Source organism: Ostrinia furnacalis, unplaced genomic scaffold (genome assembly GCF_004193835.3).
Source record: "Ostrinia furnacalis isolate ACB-3 unplaced genomic scaffold, ASM419383v2 OfSCF1433, whole genome shotgun sequence".
Lineage (NCBI taxonomy): Eukaryota > Metazoa > Arthropoda > Insecta > Lepidoptera > Crambidae > Ostrinia > Ostrinia furnacalis.
In genome coordinates, this window is record NW_021131672.1 from 228,063 (window position 1) to 253,972 (window position 25,910).

Consider the following 25,910-nt stretch of genomic DNA (forward strand, 5'->3'; position numbering starts at 1 on the left):
TCTTCCAGCCCATAGCGTAGTCGCCACTCGAGAACTTTTCTACCCCATAGGCGATCACTTTGGGTGTTACAAACGAACTATATGACGCTAAGTGTACATCCAGCTAAGCGAAATTTGAGTCTTATCATGGTTGAAATGAATGCTATTTTGCAACAACACTGATTGTATGACATTGTTGTGAACGCGATTCATCTGTATGACCTTTGTTTGTAAGGGAGAAAGGCCTTTGCACTGATGACATTATGACGCCGAATTTATAGCGTCGTTCTTTTATGAGACCCGTATCTTTTGTAATACAATAAGTGGTAAATTAATGTATTTGATGCGTTTCTTTTGATTCTAGTTTGCGCCCGCGGCTTCACCTGCTTGAATATCGGTTTATCACAGTTATTCTTATCGATTCAAAAACCGGGATAAAAAAAATATCCTACGCATTTTTTCATCTTCCTCGTGATTTACTTTGTTCTTAAAAACCTAATGACAATCAGTTTAGTACTTTTTGAGTTTACGCACGCGGCGTGTGAAAATCAATTAAAATCCACATTCATTATGCTTTTGCCACACAGTAAAAACAAATTGAATGACATCACTGATAAGAAATTAGCAATTTCTAGTTAAGTGTCTAGTTCTTAAATATTGTGCACCATATGTTAGAAATTTGCTAACAGCTCTGTAACTATGTGTATTTCATACAAGTTCAAAATGGATAACATATTTTGTATGTTTGTTGTAATCTAATTATGAGTCAATTATAAAAGTAAAACCATAAATAACATTGTTAAGATAATATCAGACGTACATGATAGCATGATTCGTATGTGATAGTAAAAATAAACGGAAACGAGTTTGATAAGAAGCTGAAATTATAATATTATCATGTCCACAAACTTAATTAAACAGCGGTGAATTCTGTTTGCACAATTTTTATAATGTGAGAACCTAAATCTGCAAATGTTTACTTTCTCGTACGTTGTTATTGTTGTTGTCTTGTATTATCAGCTATCTGCTGACTCAAAAAGCTTTTGTTTTGATATTAAATACGGACTAACGCTCGTTTTCACCATCAATTCCTAATTTTTAAGTGACCCCTATGAAAACAAAATTCCTGTTATGTGTTACCATAAGGGTATATTTAAATTAGGGATTGATGGTGAAAATGGGCATCTAGTTTAATAGAAAAATCTGTAATTTACCACCTTTTATTGCTTACAGAAATCACTTTCTATGTTTACTCTTAGCTGTACATAGTGTTTGTAGAAATCTTGACTTTTGACCTTTACTTTTTAATAAATACTTTCTCTTTTATGTATGTTTAGTGTTCTAGAGTTATGCTGAAAAATAGCTCACATATTAGAATGATAAAATTAGTAGTAGTTGTAGTAAAAGTATTTAAAACTAACATTTAAATAAAATATTTAAATTAGGTACCTATTTTGACTTAATTTCTATTAATTTTAATTAGACTTAATAATTGGCCAACGATAACCTTGCTAATTGTGACTAACAATATTGTAACTTGGTGATAACTCAGTAAATGCACAAGGCTTTATTGTAAAGTAATTACAAACAAATGTTGTTTGCAATTAATTCATGCATAAACTCAATGATTCATCTCAAGCGTGAATGCCATAGCCTTGGCCGCAATTAAAAAAAATAATTAAAAAAAAACTTACAATAGTAGCCTGTTGAACTGAAGGCGAGGGAATAGGGAACCACTCAGGCTCTGAAGACACTGGACCCCCAAAGGCGCATCGCGACTCACTCCACTCATTTTGACTCGCTTTTTTCGTCGAAAATGCTTAACAAACCCTACTAAAAGGCTACTCATTAACGCCCACTGGTTGTACTAATCTCTAATCGCATTTTTTCGCATAATAATCTCTTTGTTTACATCTGAGTACTTGGATGAATTCGAAACAATAATTTCACGTCATTTGTAACTCTTACACTACACTGATTGATTGTCAAATATTAGAAAGCTATTAAAATTTCAAATAAAAACACCTTTGTGGTAAAATTTTAACAAAATTAATTGATTTCGAATTAATTTCAGTAAAATACGTCGATCCGACCGACCACGTCCCCTGCGGGAAATGTCAATGTCAAATTTTTTGACGTTGCATGCGTTTTGTAACTGCTCTAAACTCTACACCGTTTCGTTGCCAATGAAGCATCCTCATTCCTCAATACAATATTTTGCTCAGAAAAGTTGTAAATTGTAATCAATGATATTACAGAACATTTTATTTAATATTTTATATAATATCATTGATTGTAATAATATTATTGGCTGCGCTACCGCGACATATTTATAAACAGTTTATTCGCTGGGTGCGAAGTACTAGGTGGGGGTAGAGATGGGTAGTGGGTAAAAACCCATTTCACCCGATTGGGTTAAAACTGGGTGATTTGGGTAAAAACCCGGTTTTTACCCATTACCACCCATTCTGGTGGGTGAAAACAAAAATAGCGTTTTTTTAAAGTGAGAAGTGGTATTTGTTGCTCCTTAGCAACAAATACCACTTCTCTCACCCCCTTGGGCGTTCTAGTGTTACGTAATGCAATCTGGGGGGAGAGGAGGTCTTGAAAAACGTTACAATGCGTTACAGTGGCGGAAGGGCGGTTCGATTTCAAGTTTTTAAGCAGAAGTACTTTGTAGTTGCTGTTGTTATTTGTAACTTTATACCGTAATGTCATCAAAGAGAGAGTTTGGCATCTTTGGCCCCCCCCCCCCCCCCCTCCATGTCCTTGCCATGATCACAAATTATTGTGTTCCTACTAAATTTCTTCTAAATNTTGTAAGTGTTGAATTTTATGGAATTGGGAAAGAAGTACCGAGTTTGAGCTTTCATGAGCAGACATTGTAGTTGAATATTCAAGTTCAGAATTTGATTATTGATGAATAATAATAAAATCCTACTTGCTCGATTGATGGTTTCATTTAATTTATTGAAACCAGTCGACCTATAATATAATATTTTTTGTTAATTTATGAAAATATTAAATTAGCCCATAATCCTGAATCCTGATACATAAAGTTAGCCTATTAATTTAATACAGGTACGACTAGAGATGTGCCGCTGAGAAAGTTCTCGTTCCCGGCAATATTCCCAGTGAGAATATTCTCAAGAACCGAGAACGCTCCCGGGAATATTCTCAGTGTTCTCGACAGAATACATTTAGTTTTAATTTTAATTTTGTTGTATAAATGTGGTATTATTTGTAATACTTCGATGTTTTATTAACTGGGCGTTAAGACTAGTCGTTATAAACAAGGCATTAAAAACGTGTGAGTGAAATATTGCTGTATTTGAAAATAAGTATTTGGTATTTGAAAATAAGTGTGCCTCTGAGTTTTAAGGCCCTTGCCACTCTGGCGGATTTCAAGTGGATTCAAAGCGGATTTAAAGCGGAGTGGCGACGCGACGGAGACGCCGCGTGAAAATATCGTGAAGCTTCCCGAAGGCTGTCCAACCGAGCTGGATTCGATGATTGACCTTTTTTTTTCGAAGTTGGACCTACCTAACTGGACTGTTTGTCCCAGGTATACATTGTTGTCAACAACTTCGAGTGTAGAGTCTCCAACTTTTAGAGGAGTGGGTGCAACACGGTTTTTAGACATGATTTTTAAATCTTGTCCATGGTCATTTTGAGACCCACTTGTTGAGAGACTCTATTGAGGCTATCGAGCATTGTGCCTAGATCTTCCTGCTAAATCCGCTCCAGCCCAGAAGCTTGAAAACATCTTCTAGGGCGGTGGTGATGACGTCTCCCTGTCTCACCCCTCGCTGCAACTGGATAGGTTTCGGGTCCTGATCTTGAAACGGACTGTTACTATGGCGTGTTTGTACAAGCCTTTCAACACTTCAATGTATCGATAGTCAATTTGGCACAGTTGGAGAGACTGCAGCACTGCCCATAGTGCCCATGTCTCAATCGAATCGAAGGCTTTCTCATAGTTCACAAACGCAAAGTGGCTGATTATACTCCTTGATCTTCCGTATAATCTGCCGTAGCGTATATTATTATGGTCTGTGGTACTAAAGCCTTTTCAGAAACCGGCTTGTTCGGGGGGCTGAAAGTTGTCAAGCCTGCTAGCGTGACAATTCGTAATGACTATCAAAAACAGCTTGGAGATATGGCTCAGAAGCGAAATGAGTCTATAATTCTTCAACAAGGTTTTGTCGCCTTTTTTGACGAGGAGTATCACCATACTTCTTTGCCATACCGTAGGCGTAATTCCCTTGAGGATGACGGAATCGAACAGCTTCTGAAAAGCCTTTAGTACCGGCGTTCCACCTGCTTTCAGAAGCTCAGCCGTGATTACGGTGCCTTGTTGTTTTTCAGCTGTTTGAGAACCATTCTAATCACGTACAGACTAAGATCAATCTAGCTAGCACGTATTTTATATAAAAATATGTCAAATGATCCGTCAGACAGGCTATCCACAACTTATCCAGAAGTGGCGAAACAGGCCCTTACTAAGCGACTGTGAAATATGCCCTTAATGTCAAATGTAAAGAATAGTTTAAAGAACTAAAAACACGCTTTTAATTACTAACAGGAATCATCAGGACCCTGGACATCATCAGCATTAAATTGCTCGAAAAGACAAATCTAACGAACCCAAACTCGATGAGTTTCCACCGTTTCGTTTAGGAGTTCCTATGGCCACCTACTGACTCCATCATTAGGACCCTGGACATTATCTAGCACTTAAAGATATCGAAAAGACAAATCCAATGAACCCAAACTCGATGTGATTCCACCGTTTCGTTTAGGAGTTCCTTTGGCCACCTTCCAGTCCCATCATCAGACCAGCTGGTACCACAATATTGTATTGTCATCTAATCTGCATAAAGTTTCATGATGATACAAGACTTAGAAATGCATGTAATTCAGATTCTAAGATTCCATTACATAGTTAGTTACATACACGACGACCTAATAAAAGCGTGTTAAAAACGAAAAAAATTACAGTTATATTATTTAATTGCATGTAAAAAGAAATTTCTGTCATCTTACATATCATTTAAAACGACAATTCACGACGAAAAAAATAAAATATAATAAAGGAACAGTTGCCGAGAATATTGCCGAGAAAGTTCCCGAGAATATTCTCGGGAACACTGAGAATATAGCCTTTCTCTGCAAATAGAGTGTATTGTTCAATATACACTTATCTGTCGACTTAATTTAATACTATTTTACTTAAGAAAGTTTGTTTATTTCCATTTGATAAACATGATTCTCAACCTTTCTCACTTAGGAGAACGCTCCCGGGAGCGCTCCCGAGAATATTCTCAGTGAGGAGAGCGTTCTCGGGAACGGCACATCAATAGGTACGACTGTACCCAGTGTTGCACTATCAAATACAATTGACGCGCCTCTATGCCAGGGTTTTTATGTTCCTGGTCAGGCTATATATGATTACATTTTATTCATAGATTTTATTGATGTTTAAGTTTGTTATGTTTAAACTCGACTGTACCCAGGTACCACCAGGAGGTATAGCCTGACCAGGAACATAAAAACCCTCGCCATGTTGCGGAAAATTAATGGTACTAATTTCTTTTAATGGCAACAGTAACTGAAAACTTCATTGACATGTCACCTTGCATGTCAGTCTATTGCTGTCAAAGTGTAAACAAACTTTATTTTAAATGTGTGCAATTGATTTTGTGAAATAAATTGCTAAAATATTTTTATAGTCGTGAAAGAAAAGTGGTTCACAATGTGTTAATGTATTTGTCGAAGAGAAATACTAAGGGTTCGGACAATATTTTCATTGAATAATGTTTCCGACAAAGGTTGTCAAATTGACTGACATGTTTATCGTATAGTACAGTCCACTATGAAAATTAGCTGTAGTTTGTTTCAACACTTTCAACTACCTACTTTAAAGTTTTTTGTCACTTTCTAAGTGTTGAATTTTATGGAATTGGGAAAGAAGTACCGAGTTTGAAGCGTTCATGAGCAGACATTGCAGTTGAATATTCAAGTTCTGAATTTGATTATTGATGAATAATAAAATAAATCCTACTAGCTCGATTGATGGTTTCATTTAATTTATTTAAACCAGGTTACCTTTATATAATATCTTTTCGTTAATTTATAAAAATATCAAATTAGCCCGTAATCCTGAATCCTGATACATAAATTTAGCCTATTAATTTAACACAGGTACGACTGTACTCAGTGTTGCACTATCAAATGCAATTGACGCGCCTCTATGCCAGGGTTTTTATGTTCCTGGTCAGGCTATACCTACAATAATACTACTGTTTAAATTATACAATACTTACTACTTTTACATACAACGTAATTTAATTTGTTAATACGCAGAAAATTACATTGATAACGTGTCATTAAAATGGGTAGTTATTATTTTATATTGCATGTAATTAAAATGAACGATATTAAAGCATTATTTCTGTATTTCATAGATAAATAGCTTTTACATCTCAATGTTAAGGTTTAAGTAAAATGAATAATTTATTGGTAAGTTTAAATCTTGAATTGTTTTTCTTTCAATAGATGGCGTTGTCATTACATTGTATCTTAGTCAGGGCACCCAGGGCCGTTTTTCACAACCTACGGGCATATTAAGGATCAGGGGCCCCATGGGTTTATCAGTAGTTGTTTCAGTAAATTAAGTACTTACCTATTGTGGCTATCGCTAATTCGCTACACGGTTGGGATTACTGCATTAGTTATAATCTGAGAAAGGTACTCGCAAATCCGTTGTTCTAAGTAAATTCAACGACATTTTCAACCCCCTGTACAACCCAGTCAACTTATTTGCGCACCTCGCACTCACCCGCACATACATTTCTGCGTTCGTCACGTTTGTGCCAAAGCGTCGATGTGACGTCACGGCTGCCAGCTTGACCGGATTGTAGGTAACTACGTTTACGGCCCTCTCAACGTTCCTAGACTTTTACATGTCTCTGCGTGAGCCTGACGGCGGTTGGGAGCACATGGTTCCAGACAGGCTGGCTCGGCCGGCTGGTGCAGTATCACAAGACTAAGTTCCTGGATGAGCTCAACGAGGTCGCTCCCATTAAGATTAAAGGTACGTCGATTATAGGACGAAGCGCACATATCAACCCGGAAATGGGTTGTAACCGTATCAACTAGAGGCTGTATGTATTCTTTGTATGAAATTCCGTACTGCAACGCACACTTATAATACGCACCGTAACGTAAATGCCCCGCCTCGGTTGACCACGCGGGTGCGTCTAACTACCTTATTCTTTTTTTGTATCTACCTATTAGTAGAACTGTAATCGATTTCTAAGGGTCGCTAACGACCACTTTGGATATTTTGACTGGTGTATTTAATAGTATTTCATTTATGATGAATGGTAGGTGAGGGTATCTACAAGTTTTTACACCGTTTCGATTGTTCGCCCCTCTAGCATCGATAGTGCAGAAAGAGCCAGGCTTCGTGGACTCAACCGAATGGGACTTCAACTCTGTGCTACGTCTGCTGACGCTCATGAGGCAGAGCCAGCAAACGGCGCCAGCGCGGCGCGCGCTGCGGCGCATGCTGCAGCCGATGACCAGGCGGTTCATAAGCAAGGCGCAGAGCTACAAGTTTTTCCCTAGCTTGAGCAAGGTATGATTAGTTTTTTTTTCTTCTGTGCTTCATCTGCAATCAGTCTCCCGACTATGAGCGGATGAGTTGTAGTGCCCTTTGCATGATAAGTGTCTTCTCCACTGAGAAGACTACTTCTTTATGTATTTATACACTCTCCAGTGCAGATTCAGGATGTCATGCCTCTTGAGGCGTTTACTATAGCTTTTTTGGAGCAGTTCCGAAGCCAGCTCATTGGGGTGCAGGGCCAGCCGTTCTTGGTAGTTTTCTGCAGTGGATCGTATTTCCTCCAACACTGTGTTCATCTGCAGGGCCTCGTGGATCTCGGTGTTTGTAACTAACCATGGGGCACATGATATGGTTAGTTAGTTAATGAAGTAGAAGCAAACTATGAGTCAACTAGTTTTGTACACTTGTTGTGTTTCAACCGTTATCTTCATAGTGAATGACTGATAACGATGTCTAGTCACAACAACATAATTTTCCTATTTAACCTAAAATTGACCTTTTCACCTTAATTCAATTTAGTACGTTTCAATAACATACGTGACTAATCAATTAAGTAGGCAGTCGCACCAAATGAGGGCTATCGTTTTTATACTTAACAGTTGGCACCCCTGGCGATTGACAGGACCTTACTCTTCAAATACAAATACAAATAATTTATTGAATTTAAAACATACATTAACATTTACACTTGTATACCTTAACTAATACAGAAACTAACTAACCATAAGAAGAAGAATAATTTATTTAAGCTACTTTTCCCCTGACCTCTTGAAGTTAGGCTGCTAGCACTGAGAGTCGTAGCCTGCGGCGGAGTCAAGAAAGAATGTCCTACAGGCCGTCTATCCAGGATAGTTGGTGCCGTTCCAAGAAACTCTCAACAAAGCGAGATGCCAGCATGAGAGCCTAGGTTGATAGGAAGGTAAGGTACAGTGGCGACTTATCTATCGTTCTTTGGATTTTGATTGGCCAAAACCACACAGAACTTATCATACGTGGTGAATGTTCTCAGGAGCACATCTTTCATCAAACTCCTCTCAAACAAAATCTTAATCCTCCACCGACTAAATTCAATGGTTCAAGTCCACTATGCGGAAAATTGTCTAAGTCGAAGCGCTACCGAAGTTTGTCGGGTATACCGGGTGGGGAAGGAGAAAATAGCCAAGATGTTGTTCACACTATTACGTCTTGACCAATTTCCCGCAGTGTACTTGCGCCACAAGATTCATTTCTTACCAATATCTTCTGAATCACTCTCCACTATTCTGTCTAGAACCACCCCAACGAGTTCTACTACGACATCGACTCGGACGAGATGTACGAGGAGGCCGACAACACCACATCCAGCTCGCTGCTCGACGAGGACGCCGTGCTCGTCATCACCAACCCCGTGGAGGCGCGCCTGCCCAGCGCTCAGATCAGCGTGAAGCTGCTCAAGTAAGAACCACTGCTGTCGTGAAAGAAAGATAGAAAGAAATCATTATTTGCCATAAAAAGGAGACCCGCTTAGTATACTTACTGCCAGCCAAGTGCATAACTGGCCATTTATTTTCTGAGAGTACCGACGGGAATATATAATGCTTTCTATACCTACCTACTAATGTTTTGTCCCTTTCACCCTAAGTGTCTTAGAGCAGAAGCTGGGGCAAAACATCGTCTCAGGCTCGGAAGTGTACGCCCATGAACAGGGCCAGAGGAAGGGGAAACTGTCCCTTCTATCAAGGTGGAGCCTATGATTACAGAGGAAATCGTTTTTACAAATAAATTGTGAGATATGCCAACCCGATCGAACTAACTGCGCATCTGGCTGGAATGCAATATTCTCTCTTACCCGCACGGGTTGTAGGTATGATGCACATATTAAAAGTACCAATACCTTTTTACCCAAACTTCTTGCAGGCAAATACTCGAAAATAGAGCGAAAGCAGGGCGACAGATGCCTACGACCAAAAAAGCCTTGAAGTAAGCATTATTATTTTTTATCATCATCACCAACCTCACCAGCTTATTAATCACTGTTTCTAAAATGTGGTCGCTTGAGTTGTTTTATTTAGTGTAAAATCACATGTGCTACATAAGTAATAAGTGTCACGTCGTTTTGTAATACATACGAGCCTTCAAAACAACAATTGCTTCTTTTGGCAGTTTTATTTAATTTTGTATCACTTTCGTAACAAGTGTTTGCGATATCTCTGGCTCATTTAAAGATACAATTAATAATGACAATTACCTAGCTAGAATATCTTTTTACAGGGCAACTGAAAAAGACAACGAAACAACTAGTGGTTAGTAAAATTTAATGTGATAGATGTAAAAAAGTTTACCCTGGGTTTCACAATCTTACTTTAACTATAACAAACTTCATAATATTATCTCCATACAAACACACTGGTTAAAGTTAAGGTTATGCAATTCAGCCTAACTACGACTCGCGCCTGGCTTAGTGGTTCGTCTCCCGGACTACAAAGCTCCTTTTTGAAGTAACGTAAAAATTAAAGTTTCCATGTTAATTTTCAGATGATAATGTCACTGCTACGGGTAAGTGTAAGATACCTTGTTTTGTTTTATCTTCTTGATGTTGTTTTGTGCCGTTGAATAAAACATTTCATTTTATATGGCTGATTTACACGTATTAAATAGTCACTTAAAATTAAGTTAAAAACTATTTAATACAAGTAATCAGAGGGCTTAGGCCCAGAACAGACGGTGAAACGCAACTGCAACGAAACTGGAACTTTCTGATGATTCTGATGAATGAAACTGAAACTGAGTTTCAAACTGGTCGCGTCATGTGTGGTCTCTCAACGGACGCTATGGCAGAAACTTAGATGCAACTCAAAAGTAACTAGCAGTTGCAGTTTCACCGTCTGTTCTGGGCCTAATGAGAACATCCATTGTACCTTTTGACAGATACAAGCAATGATATGAGCGCCTCGGACGATTCAAGCTCGCCTGATTCGAGTGCGCCTGACTCGAGCACCACTGACTCCACCTCTCCTACGGCCTAGCACAGTGATGGCCAAGAAGTCGACGAAGACGATTTTGGTAGCCCAAGAGAGTTAAATAAACGGAACTTATTTTAAAACGTACGTTATTCGCGCCAAGAACACTAACCCCCTTACTAATAAAACTTACAAGCTCGTTGAACAGTGTTTTAAAGTGACGTTTAGTATGGAAATGTCATTTTAAAACTGTGTTCAACCACTGTGTAACTTTTTATTAGTTAGGGGGTAACTATCTATCTACCAAAAAAATAAATATAGTCCTGTGTAACCTGATTCAGCATTATTTGCTTTTAAATACAAATAAATGTTTAATTAAATGTCCAGTATAATTTTTGTTGCTAAAGTCCGGTCGCCGAGCACGTAGAATTTCGGGCGGCCGCAGTGAGTGTGCGAGCGCGATAGCAATATCGACACACGTGCGATAAGGATGGGTAGCTTGGGGTCATTGGACGAAATTCTACGTGCTCGGCGACCGGACTTTCTCTAAAGTAGGGCTTCACAAACTGTGCGTTGAAGTTCTTTCTTCTACAGTGAAGATAAGGTCATAGCAGACTTATCAACTCGGAAAGGGATCAACTCCGAATCGCCTTTCGCGTCGCCGAAAGATGGCGTTGTATGCCTCAGTTCGCGACTAAAGTAATTTTTAGAGAGTGAAGACTAAATAAGCGAGCTAATAGTGATGACTGATGATTATTTAAACGTATCGCGTAAGGTCCGATTGAAATAAAACGACATTTTTTTTAAATCTATTTAATAACAGGCCAATCCAACTGTACATCAGTGACATCTAGCGCCAGAATGTCGAACTGCGCTTGTATCGCGTCGCCGAGTGATGGCGTTGTGCGTCTTAGTTCACCGTGCACAAACTCTTTGACGTATGCGCCGGCGGACGTGCGTATCCTTAGGACTAGGAGTTGTTGGTGACCTGGGAAGAAAAATTCAATTCAATTATTCAAATTACATCTGGCACCATATCCGCAGTAAATACAAAAAAAAATATCGAGTAACTTACAAACCATTCGCAGTAAATTCTAGCACGTTGCTGGTAGCGATAGTCTGTAAGACACTTGGGATACTTTTTATCCCTAGTACATACTTAGGATACTTCTTATCCAGCAGCGGACGGCGGTGTAACACGCGTATAGGCGTCTTTTGTGAGAGCATTAGACTAGCGGGGTCTCCTTCTCGCATGATTTTGCTTTTGAATGCCTTTGGGATAGTTTTTATCCCGGTATAACTCACCTGGCACCTTCTGAGCGGTCAAATCCAGTACATATTTAGTCCTGTTCAGCAGTGGACGGCGGTGTAACACTCGTATAGGCGTCTTTTGTGAGCATTAGACGAGCGGGGTCATCCGCTGGCGTGATTTTGCTTCTTAATGCCTTTGGGATAGTTTTTATCCCGGTATAACTCACCTGGCACTACATTCGCAGTAAATCTAGCACGTATTGAGTAAATTAGAAGCCATTCCCATTAAATTTCAGCTCGTTTTGGTCTATTAGACACTTGGGATAGTTTTTATCCCGGTATAACTCACCTGGCACCTTCTGAGTGGTCAAATCCAGCACGTATTTAGTTCTATTCAGCAGTGGACGGCGGTGTAACACTCGTATAGGCGTCTTCTGTGAGAGCATCAGACGTGCGGGGTCTCCTTCTCGCATGATTTTGCTTTTTAATGCCTTTGGGAGAGTTTTTATCCCAGTATAACTCACCTGGCACTTTCTGAGCAACCAAATCCAGCACGTATTTGGTCCTGTTCAGTAGTGGGCGGCGGTTTAACACGCGTATAGGCGTCTTTTGTGAGCATTAGACTAGCGGAGTCTCCTTCTCGCATGATTTTGCTTTTTAATGCCTTTGGGATAGTTTTTATCCCGGTATAACTCACCTGACAACACATCCGCAGTACATTCCAGCACGCACTGAGTAAATTAGAAGCTTTTCCCATTAAATTCCAGCCCGTTTTGGTCTTAAAGACACTTGGGATAGTTTTTATCCCCGTATAACTCACCTGGCACCTTCTGAGCGACCATATCTAGCACGTATTTAGTCCTGTTCAGCAGTGGACGGCGGTGTAAGACTCGTATAGGCGTCTTCTGTGAGAGCATCAGACGAGCAGGGTCTCCCTCTGGCGTGTTGCGGAAGGAATTGATCTTGGATATATCTTCGTCGGTGACTGTTATTGGGGTGTCGCCGTTGTGCTGTGGGAAAAGTTATGAATTCATATTCAATTATTTGCAAAATTTTCGGAAAACGTAAAGGTATTATTAACAGTTTTGATGTTTCAGCCAAACGCTGCTGGACAAAGGCCTCCCCCAAAGATTTCCACAGCGACCGGTCCTGCGAACTTTCTGATAGGTATGTACCAATTTTTATAAATTTTGTGAGTTAGAAAATAATAAAATAAAGTAAATAAAAATAAATGTTCCTAAATTTTCAACCAAATCAATACGATTATCTGTCTGATCTAATCGAATTAATTATTTTTAAATTAGATAGGCTAAAATCTATACTTGTAATAAATCTGTAGAGAGGTGAATTCTGTACATGAAATATATTTTCAAAATAACTATCAGGGGGTGATAAGTGATCGATACTAATGCCAAAAATGCAATCAGTAAAATTTTTGTCTTGTCTGTCTGTCTGTCCGTCTGTATGTTCCTTATAGAAACAAAAACTACTCGACGGATTTTAACGAAACTTGGTGCAATTATTCTTCATACTCCTGGGCAGGTTATAGTATATTTAGGAATTCCCACCGACCACAAAAATCTAAACCGCTTAAGTTAGACGCTTCAAATTTGGCATGTAGGTACACCTTAATAAACTTAAAGCTTAGTTACAACAAGGAATTCCCGAAATTTCCACGGGAACGGGAGTAACGGGAAAAACATTTGTATGAAAAAATCTAAACCGCGTAAGATAGATGAAGGGGGTAAAACGGGATCCACGCGTACGAAGTCGCGGGCGGCCGCTAGTCTTATATATATAAAAATGAAACCCGTTTCGCGTTGTCACGGCATCACGTGTGAACGGCTGAACCGATTTCGATAATTCTTTTTTTTAAATGTTTGTGGAAGTCCAAGGATGGTTCTTACGGAAAAAAATATTAAGAAAATCTCTACGCTAAGGCGGTACGAAGTTCGCCGGGTCAGCTAGTTAGTAATAAAACATGACCACATACCTCGTCGCTTCCATTCTTCGAATGTGTGAGCTTGATGCAGATCGCCTCGTAGATCTTGCATTTGTTCTCTTCGCCGGCTTTCAGTTGTGCTAGGTCATCTCTAGGAACAGAAATGATATAAGTTTTTAACATTAAAAACACACTCGAATGGAAAATGTTCTCCTTTTTTTGAAGTCGGTTAAAAAAATTAACAAAATCAAAAAAAAAATTAGTGACGCAAATTGGGTTATGCTGGTTTTCACCGTCAATCCCTAATTTTTAAGTGACCCTTATGGTAACACATACATAAAAGGAATTTATAGGGGTCACTTAAAATTAGGGATTGATGGTGAAAACAGGCATAATTAGGTCGTCCTTTGCTGAACATAAGCCTCCCCAATGACTTCCATACTGCCCGGTTGGTAGCGGCCTGCACCCAGCTCCTTCCTGCTACCTTTATGAGGTCGTCGGTCCACCTTGTGGGTGGACGTCCTACGCTTACGAATACAATAGCGTGGAATACCAAATTATGTTTAATTTCTTACTTGGTAACTAAGACGAGTTGGTGTAGTTTTACGCGACCGCCCGCCGACACGGTTTCACATATTTGTTGTAACTCTTCTGGCGTTAGTTCCCTTCGAGGGTCCAATACCTGTAAGAATATCCATCGTAAAATAACTGCATCACTCCTAAAACTGGATTTAACAGCCTCTGTGGTTTGTGGCTAGTCGTGCCCCGCGTGTCCAAATAACTGCACGAAGGATAATTTAATGAAAGCTACTGACAACGCCACTCTTGTAGCGGAGTTTTGGACTGACACTGTGTAGGTTTTCTCGAGTGGCGACCACGGGCTGGAAGACGTAGCGTGGGCAGGCCTCCTACTAGGCGGACCGACGATCTGGTAAAGGTCGCGGGAAGAACTTGGATGCGGGAAGAGCCTGGATGCGGGCAGCGCAGGACCGTTCATTATGGAAAACCTTGGGGGAGGCCTTTGTCCAGCAGTGGACGTAATTTGGCTGAAACGAACGAACGAACGAACTGTGTAGGTTTGTTGTCGACACGATAAGAAGAAGAAAAGACTGGTTTAGAGGTCCCGGGTTCATGCTCCTGCAGTGGAGACTAATCGATCTGATGATGATGATGTCGATGACAATCGTTTTTCTGTAATGGAGACTAAACGATCTGATGATGAGGGTCGCGGGGAGAGAGGGAGGGAGGGGGAGAGAGGGAGGGAGAGAGGGAGAGAGATGGATAGAGGGTCGTTTAATTAAATGTCCAGTATAATTTTTGTTGTTAAAGTCCGGTCGCCGAGCACGTAGAATTTCGGGTGGCCGCAGCGAGTGTGCGAGCGCGACAGAAATATCGACACACGTGCGATAAGGATGGGTAGCTTGGGGTCATTGGACGAAATTATACGTGCTCGGCGACCGGACTTTACCTAAAGTAGGGTTTCATGCTGCTTTTACACTATGCGGAAATTAGCCGAGTCAAGTCAAAAAAACAGAGGAGTGGGGATGAAATTCATTCATTTTTTATCCCCACTCCACTGTTTTTTTTACTTGACTTGGCTAATTTCCGCGCAGTGTAAACGCAGCATCACAATGCGTTGAAGTTCTTTCTTCTACAGTGAAGATAAGGTCATATAGTTCCAAAATACTGAACTGTCCTATATGACATTGACAGTGGGGCGCCACCGTCAATACCGGATCGCTGGTTCCGATTTTTGCCATGTTGGAAACCATATAGTTGAACGATGGTAGCGCCCCCCTGTCATTGAGTTTGGTGGGACAGTTCAGCGTGGGTCATCTATAAAGTCATTTTTAGAGAGTGAAGACTAAATAAGCGAGCTAATAGTGATGACTGATGATGATTTAAACGTATCGCGTAACGTCCGATTCAAATAAAAAGACAATTTTTTAAAATTTATTTAATAACAGGCCAATCCAACTGTACATCAGTGACATCTAGCGCCAGAATGTCGAACTGCGCTTGTATCGCGTCGCCGAGAGATGGCGTTGTGCGTCTTAGTTCCCCGTGCACAAACTCTTTGACGTATGCGCCGGCGGACGTGCGTATCCTTAGGACTAGGAGTTGTGGGTGACCTGGGAAGAAAAAATCATTTTTTTCGTTAAGATAAGATAATCATTTATTTTCTTTTCTGTGTAAGTACATTGGTTGTTAAAAATAATACATGCATGTCAAAGTATAGATGAACTACACTGAAATGTCCCACCGACGACATTGACAGAAGGGCGCCACCATCTTCGTGCAACTTTATGGGTTTCCACCGTGGCAAAAGTCGGAACTAGCGATCCGCTATTGACGGTGGCCCCCCTGTCAGTGTCAAATAAAGGACAGTTCAGTGTAATTCATCTTTATCAACAGAATTGTCCATTTCGGACGTACAATATTTGGTAGCATAAATTATTACATTAATTGGATTTAATAGTTCGTTCGTTTCAGCCGAATGATGTCCACTGCTGGACAAAGGCCTCCCCAAGGATTTCCACAAAGACCGGCCCTGCGCCGCCCGCATCTAAGCACCTCCCGCGACTTTTTTATTCAAATTCAAATAGTTTATTCTGTACATAGGCCCTTTCCAGGGCACTTATACACGTCCCAAATATAGCTTGCCCTACCACCACTTCAGGACAACATAATATGGGCTGGTGTGGAGAAGAAGTGGCGGCAGAAAGTCAGTCAGTTATTTCAGGCAGAGCCCATATGAGTGTTAGAAACAAATAATCTTAAAAAATCCAGTCAAAGAGCAAAAGATGAATTTCAAACTATGATGTTCCACTTATTTTAATAGCCTACTTCCAATGTAACTTACTATCCCAAATATCTGTGGTCTCTGAGATAGTTTTTATCCCAGTATAACTCACCTGACACCTCAGCAGTGGTCTATTTGGTAACTTACAAGCTATTGTCTTTAAGATATAGTTTTTATCCTTACACACTTGGGATAGTTTTTATCACAGTATAACTCACCTGGCACCACTTTCGCAGTAAATTCCAGCAGGTATTAAGTAACTTATAAGCCAGTTTAATTAAATTCCAACACGTTTTTGGCAGCTATTGTCTTTAAGACACTTAGGATAGTTATTATCCCCGTATAACTCAGTATAATCCAGAAGTGGACGTCATTTGGCTGAAAACGAACGAACGAACTCACCTGGCACCTTCTGAACGGCCAAATCCAGCACGTATTTAGTCCTGTTCAGCAGTGGACGGCGGTGTAACACTCGTATTGGAGTCTTTTGTGAGAGCATTAGACTAGCGGGGTCTCCTTCTCGCATGATTTTGCTTTTTAATGCCTTTGGGATAGTTTTTATCCCGGTATAACTCATCTGGCACCACATTCGAAATAAATTCCAGCACGTATCGAATAACTTACAAGTCATTCGCAATGAATTCTAGCACGTTTTTTGTAGCTATTGTCTTTAAGACACTTGGATAGTTTTTATGTTGGTACTAGCTTTCCGCCCGCGGCTTCGCCCGCGTGGAATTTTGTCTGTCACAGAAAAACTATATCGCGCGCGTCCCTGTTTCAAAAACCGGGATAAAAACTATCCTATGTTCTTTCCCGGGACTCAAACTATCTCTATGCCAAATTTCATGAAAATCGGTTGCGAGGTTTAAGCGGGAAAGCGTAACAGACAGACAGACAGACAGACAGACAGACAGAGTTACTTTCGCATTTATAATATTAGTTGGGATAACTCTTCTGGTACCATATTAGCAATGAATTCCAGCACGTACTTAGTTACGTACACGCTATTGTCTTTAAGACACTTGGGATACTTTTTATCCCTACATACTTGGGATAGTTTTTATCCCAGTATAACTCACCTGGCACCTTCTGAGCGGTTAAATCCAGCATGTATTCAGTCCTGTTCAGCAGTGGGCGGCGGTGTAACACTCGTATAGGCGTCTTTTGTGAGAGCATTAGACTAGCGGGGTCTCCTTCTCGCATGATTTTGGTTTTGAATGCCTTTGGGATAGTTTTTATCCCGGTATAACTCGCCTGGCACCTTCTGAACGGTCAAATCCAGCACGTATTTAGTCCTGTTCAGCAGTGGACGGCGGTGTAACACTCGTATTGGAGTCTTTTGAGATAGCATCAGACGAGCGGGGTCATCCGCTGGCGTGATTTTGCTTCTTAATGCCTTTGGGATAGTTTTTATCCCGATATAACTCACCTGGCACCACTTTCGCAGTACATTCCAGCACGCATTGAGTAGAAGCCATTCCCATTAAATTTCAGCCCGTTGTCTTTAAGACACTTAGGATAGTTTTTATCCCCGTATAACTCACCTGGCACCTTCTGAGCGGTCAAATCCAGTACATATTTAGTCCTGTTCAGCAGTGGACGGCGGTGTAACACTCGTATTGGAGTCTTTTGTGAGAGCATCAGACGAGCAGGGTCTCCCTCTGGCGTGTTGCGGAAGGAATTGATCTTGGATATATCTTCGTCGGTCACTTGTATTGGGGTGTCGCCGTTGTGCTGTTGGAAACGTTATACTCTTATTATTTTTTTTTATTTATGGGTAAACATTTTTTTGACACTAAACCCTGGTTCCACCACCTAATTTTAACTGTAACTGTAACGATTTTGACAGATTTCTGAAGTTTGTTGTTGTTAAAGTAAGATGGTGCAACCCAAATAATAAATCCTAAGTGATAGGATGGTTACATGGCATATCTATACTAGGTATGCTACTCGTAATATTATAAACGCAAAAATGAGTTACCTTTTCATGTTTTTAAACTGATTTTGAGCATTTTTCATTTGAAGATACCTAAATTGGACTTCGTAAAAGCTTTTAGCGTTAAAATAAAACTTGAAGGAGGTGAAATAGGGGATGACTGTTTGAATAATTTCTTGTAAAATACGTAACATCAAATTTTTTTTTGTGATATAATTTTGTTTATAATTCCAAAAAATATTTGGTTATCCTACGGTCTAAAACTAGTAACAAAACATGACCATACCTCGTCGCTTCCATTCTTCGAATGCGTGAGCTTGATGCAGATCGCCTCGTAGATCTTGCATTTGTTCTCCTCGCCGGCTTTCAGTTGTGCTAGGTCATCTCTAGGGACATAGAAATGATGTAAGTATATTATTTTTAATAACAAAAATAAAAATTCACTAAAAATAATTAACTTTTTGAAAAAATAAAACCGACTTCAAATGCGTGAACACAAAAAAAAAACTAAAAATTAAAAATATTGCGTATAAAAAAGTTCATCCCCAATTTTCCACCCTTGGGGGTGAAATATTTTCTTCAAAATCGCATGAAACCACCCTTTTGATAATACCTATTCAACAAAAAAAAATCGTTCAAATTGATTTATAATCGGCGGAGATATTGCGTATAAAAAAGTTAATCCCCAATTTTCCACCCTTGGGGGTTGTTTTTTAGGGTTCCGTAGCCAAAATGGCAAAAACGGAAACCTTATAGTTTCGTCATGTCCGTCTGTCCGTCTGTCCGTCTGTCCGTCTGTCCGTCTGTCACAGCCGATTTACTCGGAAACTATAAGTACTACAGTGATGAAATTTGATGGGAATATGTGTTGTATGAACCGCTACAAAATTATGACACTAAATAGTAAAAAAAAGAATTGGGGGTGGGGCCCCCCATACATGTAACTGAGGGATGAAAATTTTTTTTCGATGTACATACCCGTGTGGGGTATCAATGGAAAGGTCTTTTAAAATGATATAAAGTTTTCTAAAAAACATTTTTCTTAAAGTGAACGGTTTTTGAGATATCAGCTCTCAAAGTCGTAAAAAGTATGTCCCCCCCCCTCTATTTTTATAACTACGGGGTATAAAATTCTAAAAAAAATAGAGGTGATGCATGCTAATTAACTCTTTCAACGATTTTTGGTTTGATCAAAGTATCTCTTATAGTTTTTGAGATAGGTTGATTNTAAATAAGTAGGTAATTAGTAATTATTTTTCTACGTTTTTTTATGTAACTTTTTCCTTTGGAATTTGAGTTTATTCAGACGTATCTTTCAACAAAACTTGTGCTTGAGTTCTGAATAGACTTATATGAAAACTTAATTCAAATACAAAGAAATATTTCATGTGATTCGTGTAAACATTCAACCAATTAATAATTAATTCACCTCAATATGCTGTCTCGTGGGATCGAATCAACAGTTCGAGTTAAACCTGTAAGCTATCAAAGCGGTTCAACTAATATATTTCGAAAGGGCTCTCAATGTAGGTAGGTACATTCAGAAAATAGAAAATATCAACAGTTTTCCTTTTTATGCCGGAAACTTCCTAAGCAACCCTCGTATTTGTTTGGCTTCAGTGTTTTGGTGGCACAGCTGTCAAGTTAAATGTCACGAGGTCACAGCCTGCACCTGACCTACATCGAGCTCTAGGATACATGTTGCTAGGGAGCATGTTGCAGCCGAGCGATTGCCAAAGTAATACAATTAGCTCGAGCAACATTTATATGGACACCTGGACTCTCCACTCGAGTGCCGTTATCGATTAAAGTGGTATCGAGTGAGGCCAATTAATTGTGAAACGTATGCATGTAGTTGAATATATTCTCTGAGTGTTGGTGGCCAAAGTAGTTTAAGATAATACGATTCAGAAGTTTCAGAACCTGAGAAAACTAAAACAGGTCCCATATTTTACAATATGTTTGAAACAAATAATTTATTTTTCTACCTTTCTATCATATTGATGCCGAGAGAAATGAATTTACACTTTGGAATATTATTTTGTGCAGGAGTATTTCCAAGCCAATATCTCATAGACCGGGACAAAGTTTGATGTTTTTCTTTTTTCGCTTACACTACGGATTCAAGGAGAGTGAACAGATTCGAAAAGATGTGTTTCGATCTTTTTGGAATCAACACAAACAAACAGGGCCCTTTGTGATGGACCAAAGTCTGCACGCGCGGACCAGTGGAAAAAGAAAAGTGAAAAAGAACGTTCTGAAACTTCAGTAGGTACAGAATAGACATACAAGTTCCGATCGGCGAAATTGCGCAGTGCATTTGCAGATAAATCTAGGATTTTTTATACTATATCTAGCTGCTTCAGTTATATTGCTGATTCGGCAGTATATTAGCAGATAAATAGGACTTATTTTATATCTTATTTAATTATTTCACATTAATCTAATTGCTAATTATTAAATGAGTTGAGTTTATTAAAAATCATACTTCTGTAACATATTATAATACCTGTTAATGAGATAATTAACATGTAATTAAAGTATTTAAAGATCAGCGAAAGTATGTCTGTTCATCTGTTGCTGCAAAAACTGTTAGTAAAATTTAAAAGTTCGGAAGAAAAGTCGAAGCGACGTAGCGCCAGAGTTTGCTTGACAATTATTTCTGCACAACTTTCATAATATCAGATCAGTTTGCTTGAGAAATGCTTTTTGAAAACTTTCATACATCTGTTTGTGCGAACAAATCAAGGCAATAAAGTTCGTTCGTTCGTTTCAGCCGAATGAGGTCCACTGCTGGACAAAGGCGTCCTCCAGCCAAGGTTTTCCACAATGAACGATCCTGCGCTGCCCGCATCCAGGCTCTTTCCGCGACCTTCACCAGATCGTCGGTCCACCTAGTAGGAGGCCTGCCCACGTTACGTCTTCCAGCCCAATAAGGCAATAAAGTATCAAGATGTATTACTATGTTTATTCTCATAGACAACGGTAGTTAGTGTATAGCGTTAACACGCCGCGACGTGCGCCTACGCGTAATGAGTGGGGAGTGCCCCTATCGTGGAAATGACGTCACTAATCATCTTCCCCGCGGTGACGTCACACTGCAAAATGCAACCAAAGACTGAAGTGCATTTAATAAGACATTTTTTGTTAATTGATGTGTTATGTGTTTGTATAATCCTTTAGGTAAATTGGAAAAGTGTTTTATGAGAAAAAATTATCTCAAGCGGACATTAAACTTGACTTGTGTACTCGTATGTAGTGATGATGACGTTACATGATCTCTATATGTTAAAAATAAAGTTTAAACAAAAGTTTTCTCCTGTTTTCTTTTAAGTAAACATTTTTAAAGGTTAATTTATATTTTTTTAGGTCAGATTGAGTAGTTTCTTAATTTTACATTTTACGTTCAGTGGCTTCTGAAGTAAAAAGAAGGGGGATAGTGATATTATCTTTTCCATTTTTCCCTAAAGCGTTAGCTGGACGCGATTCACGATTCCATTTCTTGCTTGGAGATAAAATATATGTATATTCTTATGCAACTAAGATAGACTTATGGACCTGGAATTATGCAAATAAAGAAATTTGATTTGATTAGAATACGGGACTATGAGCTTAGAACAAATTAAGGGATAACCCATTTAATTAATGAAAAAAAAAAAGTTTATTTTGTGTAGAATAAATATTTTTCTATTCTTGAATCTTCTAAAGTGCTAAGAAGGTTTAAAAAGATATATGCATTTCCAATGATATGATTTTGGTCTCAGCTTTGCCGCGGAAAAATAAAGCTTTTAAAACAACTACTTAATAAAGTTTATACATGGAATCTTGGTAATTGTCTCGTGATTAAGGGTTTCTTTGAAAGACCAGGAGAAGCCGTGGTTGGAAGCTAATAAACTATGTCAGGAACGAAGCTCAAACTTGTGTAACAAGAACGCACGCACAGGGTGACACACGAACCACTCACAGAGCTCTATTCAACGCTGTGCGTTCGATTTGGCAAATACGGGCGCAACTCACGATTAATGAAGTTAACTAAAAATAAAAATTCAGACTGGTATTCGTTTCATCTAAACACTACAAGCCACTTCATAAATAGAGAGACTTCATAAACTCCAACACCCACTGAAGAAAATAGGAATAATCATAAAGATAACAAGGAATTTCCAATGTGGAAAACCCAATCGCGAGCGGCCACCCTGTTATCGATATTCTATTGTCTGCGTACAGGAATTTTCAAGTATAATCCAATTCGAAATACAACTGTAAACGGGAACAGCGGGGCTTGGTGGACAAAGCAGTAACCACTCGAAAGGATACCGTAGAATCAAAGCAAAGTCACATTTTTCCAAGAAATCTGCATTATTAAACGTATTCGATGCAAATGCGAGTAGAAGCTGAATTATGTTCTAAGAAATGTTTCCGTCGAATTGATCAATTCACATTATAATATTGTAGCCACCGTAGGCCGCTTTTAATTACAAAATGACCCGAAATTTCGTACTCGTGAGAGCAAGTGATTAAAACTCAGAAGAATAATAAAAAACCGGCCAAGTGCGAGTCGGACTCGCGCACCGAGAGTTCTGTACAAACATAACTTTGATTTTGTTACAGCTTAAAGGTACTATAGACCTGAGTATTTGAATTTCAATTTAATACTTCTACGTGTTCATGAGGAAAGGAGTAGTACACAACTACTGTGTAAGGTTTTTCCTTGAACTGCGGTAACTACATAATCGATAAAAAAATATGTGTGATATTGTCTGTTCGTTCGATTCAGCATTGACATCCACTTCTGGACAACCCCCAAACTTTGTTATTCTATTAATAGTTCTTCTAGTGAAAATACATAGAAATAGACAAGTTTCGTATCACAAAGTTGTAAAGTTGATCCTTAAAAGATAACACGTGCAGAGGATAGAAAGCTGCCATGAATATACAACAATGGACAGAGTTGCACGTGAAGGAAGGTTAAGGTTAAGGACTGAAGGATAAGCTCAAATAAATCGTGGAAGATCCGAATAGATAAAATTGTAATTTTGTCTGTTAGTGTGATGCAAATAAGCTTTATGAATGTCGTTTTCATGAATGTTATTACATTTAGCAACGCTGTAAATTAAAGTAAGTGTAACATAGTTTAGGACTTTTTACATCGGGCCTTCTAAATATCAACGTTGTTAAGCAAGCAGACTGCCTGTGACCACGGTTGCAGCACAGCAGCCGAAACGTCAAGCCCTGAGTACATATAAACTCATATAAAAAATGTCGCGTTGAGACCCGTGTTTCTATTTTAGTTGAAATAGAATGCGAAAGTTTAAAATCTTCTAACAACGTTGTTGGTTGTTGTTGGGACATTTTGATTCTAAGATCTAGATTGCATGTCGTCCATTTGCGAATATGGTGACACGGTGACGTATCGAACTATAGTACATATATTCGACCGCAAATGTAAGGTCCACTGAAATAATCTACCTCGTATCAAGTCTGTAATGGTCATTAACATGACTGAAGTGTATAAGCGCACTCGTAAATTAGTCCTCTATCAGTGTTTTTCAACCTGTGGGTCGCACGCCCTGGGGGGTCGCGAGGCCTCTACATACACGGGGGTCGCGAGAGGTCGTAAAAACTAAGTACCTCAGTAAAAAATCAGTAAAGTTTTAAAGATAGATTTATTAGAAATTTAATTATGAAAATACGTAAATGTTGTATGGATTCAAGTATTCGGTCCCTACAACATCTTTGTAACATTATAAAATGCATGAAAAAGAGCGAGCGATCATAGGGTTGCGAAATATTTTTTCATGCTAGGGGGGTCGTGTCATGAAAAAGGTTGAAAAACACTGCTCTATCAGAAGCAACAGGTAAGTGCAAAGCATGTACGACATCCTTATGGCTCGGCCGAGAACCCTCGAGACCGCACTTCCAGCGTCCGAAACCACACGGATATTATGAAGTACTTATGTACATAAGAGTATGTCGTACGCACTACCTGTTGCTTGCATCTTGTTGTGGTATTAAAGGAAATAAAATACAGGGTATAAAAAAGGTATTTTTGTGCGGATTTCTGTAAGCTGCTAAGGGTGGATTCGACCAAACAAGAGTAAATATTAATCTCAGAATAAATCGTCAGTTATTCGACATTTTGACGTTTCCCATACTGAAACTGTCAATGTGTCAGTTATTCCAGGAGCTATTCTCGGATAAAAGTTTTGTCGAATCGGGCCTAAGAAGTATTAAAGACATTATTATAAAAATATACTGTCAAACTTCAAAATTAAGCACAGGGTATTTACAAAAAAAACAAGGCAAGACCAAGGTTTTGGAGTTCGAGGTCGAACTAAAATTTTTAATAAGTGAATTTTGCAACTGAGATCATGCCTAAGTCTGATAATAATTATGCTGTATAATTTCAAGGAAATAATAATGATATCGCTCGCGATTCACCACCTTTATTGAATTAACGAAATGTATGCAGGGGCTTTGGAATTTTCGAACGAAATGATAATCAAATTGTGCTTTAACAATACCAGGGATTTTTCAGAATTTAAAACTGGGTTATATCATAAATGTCCAGTAAAATTATATGCTCAATTTATTTTATGTAATTAATTTTTATATTATTATGATAAAATGTACCTACGATAATTTATATTTGATAGGTAGATAATTATTGATTGCAGGAAACATGTTGAACAGTAATGACGAATATAATATAATTTGTAGCAACATTGAAAATATTTTCGTATTGGCATAAAATTAGCTTACATAAAGATATTATATCAATCAATCTAGAAATGTACCAGTCTAGGCTATAGAATCGGGTTGCCAAAGAGCACTAATGCCCGTTTTCACCATCAATCTATAATTTTTAAGTGACCACTTTGCTAACAAATAACAGGAATTTTGTCAAGGGATTGATGGTGAAAACGGGCATAAAACAATAAATTCAATAAACAAGTCCTGCATATCTTATGAATTTTCATTGGCCGGTGTACTTCAGCATGAACATCAAAATAAAAAGACTGTCAAAGTCAGTCTAAATTTCTTTAAATGCACAGACTATTTAATATAATAACTACGTACAAATCGTTTAAACCAATTACTCGGTTTTAAAAAGTCTCTCAGTGCACGAGTAATGGTTGCCTACCGAATAGCTTTTACAAGAATTTTACCTTCAAATAAAATTATTGAACATCATGTTAACTCTTAAATTAACACGCAGTGGAAACTTAAATCAAACTGAGTAAAATATGAATTTTCACTGTAGCTAAAAGTTCATCTTCAACCGCGCGGCTATATCGACGGTAAAGTGGGGAATGGAAATAAGTCGTAACTAGCAATTTTCTAGCAAACGAATTTGTATTTTGTTCTATTCATGACAGAATTCAAAATTGTTGAGACGTATTTGCTAGATAGGTGAAATTGGTACTTCA

The 25,910-nt window shown here is 38.8% G+C and overlaps 3 protein-coding genes across 3 annotated transcripts in view; 1 reads left to right on the forward strand and 2 right to left on the reverse strand.

The window, feature by feature from the left end:
* MFS16 (major facilitator superfamily transporter 16) overlaps positions 1 to 2,100 on the reverse strand; it is a 33,848-nt gene extending 31,748 nt beyond the window's left edge. The window contains exon 1 of the mRNA XM_028304397.1: positions 1,674 to 2,100. Coding sequence (XP_028160198.1) covers positions 1,674 to 1,828 — 155 coding nt within the window. The 5' untranslated portion in view covers positions 1,829 to 2,100. The remainder of the gene's footprint in view (positions 1 to 1,673) is intronic.
* Positions 2,101 to 6,486: 4,386 nt separating this feature from the next.
* Positions 6,487 to 10,760, forward strand: LOC114352719 (uncharacterized). The gene is made up of 8 exons (XM_028304398.1): positions 6,487 to 6,501; positions 6,937 to 7,075; positions 7,422 to 7,621; positions 8,880 to 9,043; positions 9,506 to 9,568; positions 9,860 to 9,891; positions 10,124 to 10,144; positions 10,517 to 10,760. The coding sequence occupies exons 1-8, from the start codon at positions 6,487 to 6,489 to the stop codon at positions 10,612 to 10,614; spliced, it is 732 nt and encodes a 243-aa protein (XP_028160199.1). The 3' UTR covers positions 10,615 to 10,760.
* A 4,929-nt stretch (positions 10,761 to 15,689) lies between these two features.
* The window catches only part of LOC114352731 (Pseudouridine synthase 10), a 28,808-nt gene continuing 18,587 nt past the window's right edge, over positions 15,690 to 25,910 (reverse strand). Inside the window, exons 8-10 of the mRNA XM_028304431.1 lie at positions 18,767 to 18,866; positions 18,089 to 18,278; positions 15,690 to 15,873 (exon numbers count right to left, since the gene is read on the reverse strand). Coding sequence (XP_028160232.1) covers positions 15,695 to 15,873; positions 18,089 to 18,278; positions 18,767 to 18,866 — 469 coding nt within the window. The 3' untranslated portion in view covers positions 15,690 to 15,694. The remainder of the gene's footprint in view (positions 15,874 to 18,088; positions 18,279 to 18,766; positions 18,867 to 25,910) is intronic.

Bases quoted from the DNA above. Each gene is read 5' to 3' on its own strand.
- LOC114352719 (XM_028304398.1), top strand. The intron at 7,622-8,879 runs GTATGATTAGTT...TATTCTGTCTAG, and splicing joins TTTTCCCTAGCTTGAGCAAG to AACCACCCCAACGAGTTCTA. The intron at 9,044-9,505 runs GTAAGAACCACT...AACTTCTTGCAG, and splicing joins ATCAGCGTGAAGCTGCTCAA to GCAAATACTCGAAAATAGAG.